At 37.8% G+C, this 9,195-nt stretch overlaps 1 protein-coding gene across 2 annotated transcripts; it reads left to right on the top strand.

Moving 5' to 3' along the window:
• The first annotated feature begins 3,879 nt into the window (after positions 1–3,879).
• Positions 3,880–8,066, top strand: LOC147850287 (putative UDP-arabinopyranose mutase 2). Of its 2 annotated transcripts, XM_087336268.1 has the most exons (5): positions 3,880–4,005; positions 4,560–4,927; positions 6,470–6,720; positions 7,222–7,390; positions 7,557–8,066. In XM_087336268.1, the coding sequence occupies exons 2-5, from the start codon at positions 4,631–4,633 to the stop codon at positions 7,860–7,862; spliced, it is 1,023 nt and encodes a 340-aa protein (XP_087192394.1). In that variant the 5' UTR covers positions 3,880–4,005; positions 4,560–4,630; the 3' UTR covers positions 7,863–8,066. The 2 variants fall into 2 exon arrangements, with proteins under 2 accessions (XP_087192394.1, XP_087192395.1); XM_087336269.1 differs by lacking the exon at positions 3,880–4,005 and having other exon boundaries at positions 4,524–4,927.
• The last annotated feature ends 1,129 nt before the right edge of the window (positions 8,067–9,195 follow it).

Here is a 9,195-nt window from a genome sequence, read left to right as displayed (position 1 = left end):
GTGTAAAGGCATGGTTAGACATATTATTGCTATCAATAGGAATCCTTGGTTAATTAGTGCATGCAAGTGCATGAAGGTTTGTTGGTTGTTAAGATTTACACATGTAAGCAAATGGACAAATGGATGTGTATTATCACGTATATAAAGATGCTTGAGGAAGTTCTCAAAGTATATTCATGTGGTGAGAAGCACAACAATTTCTTTACTCTACGTAAATCTTAATCCACATGCAAAGGTATGCTTAGCATCGTGTGAGTTCTTCAACTAATCCTTTTGTTAGCTTAGTTCATCAAGCTTAAGCTTTACTCTTGTAACGAATACCCATCAACATATCGTCCACAAATAATTGAGGATGATGAAATCTCCAAACAAAGCCTTCTTGGTATTCATAATCTTGGGAGTAGCCATTGGAGGGCATGGTTGAGCTTGGATAACATTCTTGAGGTCCTTGTTTGAGCTTTTAGAAGTAGGAATCAACAACGGTTCGGTTTCGACTTAAAAGGTTTGGCCAAACTAGTTAAGCCTAAATCTGTTTAGGAACCGATTTAACCAAGCCGATTAAGCCTTAACCGGTTTGGCTTGAGCCATCCCAAATTGAGCTCAAACCGCTTAAGGAATCTCAAGCCTAAAGTGAACTAAATTGAATTTACGGTTTGTTTCAAGCTTGAACCGAGCCGTTGCCGATTCCTACATAAAAGCTCTTTTCAACCCCCTCACAAAATGTTTCTTTCCTAGAATGATGAAACGTATCAGTTTTTGCATGTAGAGTTATCATTTAAATTGTCTTCCAGGCTTGTGTGGGCTTTTCATCCCAATGCACAAGTTCCTTATCAAGCATGGCAAGAAAGTGCAATGAAAGAAATATTAGTTGAGATCTTGATGAGGAGAGGAAATATATCACCAATTTCAACACCATGACGTTGTTCGATACAAATTGCAATTTGGACGTGTTTGTTTTAAAAGAGGAACTTAAATCTCAAAATCCATTTTCTGCTTTGCTTCATTTCCCTTTACAACTTTGGTGAATCTAGAGGGTTCACTAAATAGGAAAAGTAACACATCATCCAAAGAGGATGATGCTCAAGTAGATATCATCAAGGGATATATGATATAGTTTCTCTTCATCTTATTCATGCATAGACATGGGCGTAGGAACATATATGTCTTGTAAACATTCGAGTACTGGCGTATATTGGTCATAAATGGATTATAGATCCTGATCCGATCAAAGTACAACCCGATTGGCACATATGTACTCATGCAAACACATGGCTACGTAAGGTTAGTTGGGACCCTTTGCAAGGAACATGGTGTGATCCTTATGTGGAGCAAGGAAGCAAACCCATCCCTTTCTTCCAATTCACAACTAGATTGGGTCGCCACATCCTAGCTGCTCAAACTGCCCGAGAGCCGGCTACTGCAAAGGTCTGGCACACATATCAAGTTCCTCACACAATTATCACCGAGTTTTGCCAGAAAATATGGAAACAACCACACGCGAGGCGAATTACCATGTTCCAATGGCTTTAATACATAAGTCACTATCGATGGGAGCATGGCAACATGGGAACCTTAGCTCTCCTAATTGTGTAGAGTGTCCAAATGCAATAGAATCAATACGACACGCTCTGTGGGACTGCCCAGCGTCCCATCGAATATGGCGGGGGTTTGGCCGCTTGTTGCAATTATGCCAGGTGCAAGGCTCAATCAAGTGGGGAAATATATGTTGGTTATCATGGCAGACCCCAGTTGGTAGATACGAGCATCAAGAGGAGGGGATGACTTTGGTGATAAAAGCACAAGAGGTTTTTTCCTCCACCATCGACAATGTCCATTCAACTCCTCTTAATGACAAATCTCAAGTTGTGTTGGAATTGGTCAACCCAATAACTCTTTGGATTCTATGGAAACAACGGTGTATACGGGTCTTCTCCAACCAAACCGCGAATCCAACAATGTTACTGCAAGAGATATGGAGTGAAATTGTAGCCACTCTAAAGAGCCAATATGATGGCCTCAAGGGCATCTCCGATGGAGTTGAAAGACAACGAATAGCCTTCATGCAACAATGGTTGTCCTCTCCCTTTCTTGAGTTAGTGGGCATCCACATAAGATGGAACTATCGCGTCCCTACAGGGATTTGTACATAATAATCTCATTTGTAAAATTTAAAAACTAATGGAAGGAGTTTGTTTTTGGAAAAAAAAAACTTGACAATAACAAAAAATGTATGAAAGGTTTCTCATACATGACTTACTAGAACACTGTTATATTATCAAACACTTGGTCATTTTTCACAAATCCCAACCTTTCCACCTAATATTGGAACCCTTAAAAAGATTGACAACACAGGAATAACAAGACATTACATTTGAGAGCACACACAATCCATATTGGATAATTGATCCCGATTGCTTTCCACGATGAATCACCTTCTCACCTTTTGAAGGACATGATCAAATGACCTTGAAAAAGAGAAACTCATTGAGATTACAAATAATAAGTTGTTAAATTAAAAAACACGTGCTCTATACTTGACCATCGATCCCCTCATTGACTAGCCTTCCCAAAATTTTACCATCCAATCCAACATTTTGAGAAATGACAAAATGACTTGCACATCATCAACTATTTACGATCGCTAGATCTAATGACCCATAAAAGGCTGACAAATTGTGTCCTCGAAAAATTACACACTCCCACAAATTCACAACTTAATCCCCATCATTTTCACATTGTCCAGCTTTTCCACCTTTTTTAACGAAGTCGCTATAATACAAACTCCACAGAAAAAGACAAAAAGCAAACAGTTGCACGAAAGAACAATCGGTTACATTCAGAAAATTAAAAAACCTCGGCTCCTCCATGCTTGGTTTTTACCTTTCACGTTTGTGCAATTCTCCCCACCTTTTACCAATTACGGATTTGATCTTGCGGCAAAGCTAAAAGAGAGACATCTGGGTTTTTTTTTTCTTGGAACACAAACGGTTTAAGATCCAAGTCTATATAGCTAGGCGAGCCAACGCTGATCGAGGGTGCCCCAACAGTCTTGGTCTGCGGTTAGTCTGGATGAAGTGACCCCCGCGTGCAGAATCGAGCGATACAAGCAAGCAGGAGTCAGGCAAGGGGGGGGGGGGGGGGGTCATTGACAAGACTCCTCCGGAATCGGCCACAAAGATAGATAGATTATATTATCATCTCCGGAGGTCAAATATGACCTATGAGGCCAGAAATATTACATTTCACGTGATACGTGTGAAAGTGCGTAGCGACTCTCGGTGTTCAAGAACTTTACCAATGAATGTTGCAATTCGAGAGCACGCACATTGTGGTTGTGAGAGGAATTTGTGCAAGGATTGGTAAGGTTGCTCAAAGGAGACTAGGTGGTCACACGGGTTCAACCACCCCCTGCATTCCACAGTGGCATCTAGTGAAATAAGAGATGCCAAATAAGAGATATATGTATGTATCTAGTGAAATAAGAGAGATATGTATCGAGTAATCATAGAGAGGTGAGAAAATCGGGTTTCGAACCCAAGATCTAGGGCTAGTAATGTCAACGACTACCCACTAGGGTAAGCTAATTACAACTAATGAGTTGAAAAATGAAGAGGGAGGGAGAGAGAGAGAGAGAGAGAAAGATATATGTATTAACGTCTTCTAAAGTGAAAGAGACAGAGAGAGAGAGAGAGAGAGAGGAAACGCAGTCTCATCCCAAAGCCAACCTTCAAGAAAGAGGAAACGGAGCCGCAGTAAAAACAAAAGAAACGGCGAAACGGCGAAACGGCGAGCCCCCACCACTGTGAGGAGGAGAAACGGTCCTCCCCCTCACACACACACACACACACATACACACACATTCCTTTCTCTTTCTCTCTGTTAACGGCTCGGCTTAACACAGAAGAAATTCTCAACGTCTCTCTGTCTGTCTCTCTCTCTCTCTGTGGCAGAAACCACACAGACACACAGAGAAGCTTCAGCACAGAAGTTATATTTCCTTTTCAGGTAAACAAACACTTCTTCCCCTTCTTTCCTCTCCCTCTCTCCCTCTCTCTCATGTAGATCAACATCGAATCGGTATTAATCAGTGTAAGCACACCGATCTTTCGTGTTCTCTCTCTCTCTCTCTCTCTGTCGGACTTCTCAGAAATGGATTAACTTTCGTGCATTTCTCGTCACTTTTCCCTGACGGTTTTGGTTCCCTTTCCTCTTTTCATGGTCCGAATTCCATCCTTTCATGTTTCTCTTTGCTCCCGTTTTCTCTGAAATTCGCTTTTCGTGTACTTTTTTCTTCCTTTCATTCACAAAATTCACATCCTTCCTCCTATCTTGAAATTCCCTATCCTTTCTCATGTTTCCAAACTTTTCTCGTTCGGCTTCCTCAGATCTGTACTTTGTCCTTCATACGGAATTTAGAAATATTTGTGCACTGATAGTTATGATCGAAATGCCTAAAAATCATTTTATGATTCTGTATTCATTTTTCTTTGTTCTGATCCCTCAGATGTAATCCGTTTTCGTATCAGATTTCATCAGATCTAACCATTGTTCCTTTGCAGAAAAACTTTGAAATCAAGTCCAAAAACAAGGACAAGAAAACAAAATCCTCTCAAGATATACTTATCCATCAATGGCGCTCAAGGACGAGCTTGACATAGTGATTCCGACCATCCGAAATTTGGATTTCTTAGAGATGTGGAGACCATTCTTCCAGCCTTACCATCTCATCATCGTGCAAGATGGAGATCCAACCAAGGTCATTAATGTCCCCGAAGGTTTCGATTATGAGCTATACAACCGAAATGATATCAATCGGATTCTTGGCCCCAAGGCTTCTTGCATATCGTACAAGGATAGTGCTTGCCGATGCTTCGGCTACATGATGTCCAAGAAGAAGTATATATATACTATCGATGACGATTGCTTCGTAAGTACAAATTACAACGTGTTTCGGTCTATCAATATGTGCCGATCTATGAATGTATCTTCATGGGAAGAAGTTATACAAATAAACGTGAATTAGATGTGTGCTATGAAATGGGTTAGGTTCCATGTGTTTAGGCAAAGAAACAATAGTTTAGATATGTGTTATACAGAAAATGCCTGTTAGAACAGTTTTATGTAAAGAGGTTAAGTAGGTAGATACACTATGCAAAGAAATTGGATTAGATGTGTTAATGCGAAGTAGTTAAACTGTATGTGTTAATGTGGAAAAGATAGATTAGATTTGTGTGTGGATAGAAGCTAGATTAGATTTGTTCGTGTGTAGAAGTTAGATAAGATGTGTTAATGCAAAAAGGAGGATAGATTGTATTTGTTTGTGCACAGAAGTTAGTTTAGAGTTGTTCGTGTGCTGAAGTTAGATTAATGTGTTATGTAAAGGAATGTGACTTAATAAATGGTTTGACAAATCAGATTACACAAAAGAACTCAGATTACTGTGATCTCAATCATGCTGAATTACATGTTTATACGAAGTCTGATGTCTGCTTATTTTGTGTGCACACCTATGATGTTGGCAAAGTACATCTATACAATATATTGACATAAATGCATTAGTCGGAGAACTTAGATTCTTGGTTCTCGATCTTCCCAATGCACCTTTTGTGTATTTTGATGGTTATTAGTGTTATGTACACTCACTTAACCTCAATAAGAGTCAATATAATTATTGAGAATACAGATTACTGCATGCTCAATCATGCTGAATTACACAATTTTGCATATTTTGATGGTTGCTTATTTTACGTGCACACATATATGATGATTACGAAATATATCTACACAATGTTTTGACATGGAAATGCATTATTCAAAAACTTAGATTCTTGGTTCTCAAAAACATTTTGCATATTTTGATGGTTATTATTGTTATGTACACTCACTTAACCTTAATATTAGTCAATATCTGCATATGGACACATATGAAAAATATTCATCATATTTGGATCCTCTAAGTATTGCCACATTGGGTTTCATAATTTCTGAATTTTTGGAATTCGAAATTCTACCATCCAATTCTTTCTGCAATCTGAGCTGCATTAAAGATTATCATATAATAATCCATGAATATTCAAGCCCTCTTGAAAGTTCAAAAGAAGAACTTTGGTTTGGTAGCCATTTATATTACAGTGCACTATATATGGTTCAGGGTGGCAACTTAGTGTAAATTTTGAGGTTATGAACCATACTTTCTCAATGCTTGCATATTTTGTCAAATGGTTCATGTTATTTATGCACGTGGATTGCTATCCCCATCCAAAACTGGGCGTAGTGTGGAAATATAAATGGCTTCGCCTAGGCAGATTATGGTTAGTGGATAGTTGATCTCTATGGCTTCTATTGGTCATATTTAATGAAGATGATTGGAATTGATTACTTCATTGATAGCGACACCGAAACTTATTGTTATGCAATTCTCATGCGTGTTTTTTCTTGTGGTTTTCTCATATCCTGTTAATTAATTCAGGTAGCGAAGGATCCATCAGGCACAGACATCAATGCTTTGGAACAGCACATAAAAAATTTGCTATCGCCTTCCACCCCCTTATTTTTCAATACGCTTTATGACCCATATCGAGAAGGTGCAGATTTTGTACGTGGTTATCCCTTTAGTCTTAGGGAGGGTGTTCCAACGGCCATATCTCATGGTCTCTGGATGAACATTCCTGATTATGATGCCCCAACACAATTAGTGAAGCCGGCAGAGCGCAATACGAGGTATACCCTTTTGTGGTTCATTCATATAAACTTAAACTCGGGAGTAATGAGGAGATAATGGGGATAAAGATATAATAAGTCTTGGTTTAGATTTACAAAGTCTGTGATGAAAGAAAAAGCTATACCTGCTTTTATAGTTTGTGCTGATATTATGTATCATCCCATCAATATTCTTTATAAATGAGGTATAATGACTACATGGATTACAAAATCGCTGCAAATTTTGAGATAGATTTTTTTAAAATCTTAGCATATTTCTGTGATAAAAGAAATAGCCTATATAAATCTTTTACTTTGTTTTCCTTTCCCCTAATATTATGTGTTGTCCCATCGATATACTTAATAATTTTATAGTGCCATAGACATTTTGTACAAAGTGAGGTCCAAAGATGGGACTAATAACCAGCTTTGGGATAGAAACTTTGGAATCTTAGCTTAGGTTTTGTGATGTAATACACTTTTAAATATTTCTTATGACTCATTAACGTTTTGTACTTGTAGATATGTTGATGCAGTTATGACCATTCCAAAGGGCACCTTATTTCCTCTGTGTGGAATGAACTTGGCCTTCAATAGAGAACTCATAGGTCAAGCCATGTACTTTGGCCTCATGGGAGATGGGCAACCTATTGGCCGCTATGACGATATGTGGGCGGGTTGGTGCTGCAAGGTATTTTTTTACTATCGAGATCATTTTGTTTCTCATCATTTCACATGTAAATTAAATTTTGTGAGAATGCAATCAATGCATATGTTGGACTTCAGATATAACATGTTTTTTCACCATGAAACATATAATACAAGTACTGCTTTCTCACCATGAAATCTTTTCACAGGTGATTTGTGACCATTTGGGTTATGGTGTGAAAACTGGGCTTCCTTACATTTGGCATAGCAAAGCAAGCAATCCCTTTGTAAACCTCAAGAAGGAATACAAGGGGATCTTTTGGCAGGAAGAGATTATTCCTTTCTTCCAAGGAATAAAGCTACCGAAAGATTGTACTACAGTTTCACAATGCTATATCGAGCTCTCGAAGCTTGTCAAGGAGAAGCTCACACCCATGGATCCTTATTTTACTAAACTTGGAGATGCAATGGTTACTTGGATTGAAGCATGGGAGGAAGTGAATACCCCGAAATGAGAATATTTAAAGCTAAACTTGTGAGTGGAATGTCTTCCAGACTAACAAGAGATAAGAGTGGTTAAGTTCCTGAGGCAACTAGGCTAGACATTTGGCATTATTGAGGCCACCAATTTCATATTGAGTATTTCATTTGATTCATTTGATTTGACCTATTTCAGTATTATGTGGAGTTTGACAATCTTAAGGTTTAATTTCTTATAATGTCCGGGCCACATGTAAGTTTTTTAGCCTAATGTGGTACTGTTAATTGGACACATGTATACTAGAAAAGGGATTTCGGTGATATTTTATGCTTTGAATTGTATCACTGATTGTTTGCAAAAAGGATTAATTTAGTGAGATATCCTAGGTGGTTATCCAAGGGATTTTTGGTGATATTTAATGAAGTGAATTGTATGGCTGGTTGCTTGCTAAAAGGATTGATTTATTTAGTGAGGTATCCTAGGTGTTCAAATATGGTAATTTGATTTTATTAGAATCTTAGATACACTTGCATCCTTATCTTCATGGGTGTCTCAGTGTCTTATAAATTGTTGTTAACAAGCAAGTATACGTCAGAACCATATTTCAAGATCCTTCCATGCTACAACTCTGTTCCTCAGCCCTAAGTGATGTATTTTCATTAGGGATCAGGGCTTTCAGCATCTCAGTATCTCTTTTTGCTATGATTTATCCCAAGTGCAAATGAGTAAGAACTTTTCTTTGAACCTCCACATTTAGTTGTATTGGGAGTTCATACAAGACCAAGAATTTACATACCAATCACAACACTAAGACGCTATTGCATTTTCAGATGCTTGTTTCCACATCCTCTAGACAACTGTAATATATATGGTAAGTTCCACTTGTTGAATTTGATTGCATATATGCAATTTGTCTTATAGCCAAATCATACTGTATCCAAATATTAGAAAGCAATATGCTAACAGTCCCATGATGCATCATGGGATCAATATTCATACGAAAAGGATCAACATTCATATGAAAATTTATTAACATGCTCTATACTCTTTACGTCCTCTATCATGATACATCTAATCTCGAAAGTTCTACTAGTTGAACGTTTGCTAACATATACAAATTTGTCATATTACTTATGACAAGGGTGATAATAGTTGTATCCAATTATGAACTCAAAAACTATCAAAGACAGTTTTAAAGTGCATGCATAGTGACAAGTCCTTAGCTGTCAATTTTGTGTTAATACTCTATATTTATCCTTTTGTGTTATTATCACTATGTTTACTCTTTTTAAGCATAGCTACATTTTTAAATGCGGAGTAGCAACAATATAGAAAATGGCAATGTTGGAAAAACCACTTTGCAAACA

Source organism: Azolla caroliniana, unplaced genomic scaffold (assembly GCF_043228905.1).
Source record: "Azolla caroliniana isolate FFs.n. ecotype wild unplaced genomic scaffold, voAzoCaro1.0.p SCAF_21, whole genome shotgun sequence".
Taxonomy (NCBI): Eukaryota; Viridiplantae; Streptophyta; class Polypodiopsida; order Salviniales; family Salviniaceae; genus Azolla; species Azolla caroliniana.
Note: the sequence above shows the minus strand (reverse complement) of the source record. Positions and strands in the feature narration are given on the sequence as shown.

What these genes read in the sequence shown, in the direction of transcription:
- LOC147850287 (XM_087336268.1), top strand. Translation starts at nt 4,631, where the DNA reads ATGGCGCTCAAGGACGAGCTTGACATAGTGATTCCGACCATCCGAAAT. An exon ending in CTATCGATGACGATTGCTTC is followed by an intron (nt 4,928 to 6,469) that starts GTAAGTACAAAT and finishes TAATTAATTCAG; the next exon opens with GTAGCGAAGGATCCATCAGG. An exon ending in GGGCGGGTTGGTGCTGCAAG is followed by an intron (nt 7,391 to 7,556) that starts GTATTTTTTTAC and finishes ATCTTTTCACAG; the next exon opens with GTGATTTGTGACCATTTGGG.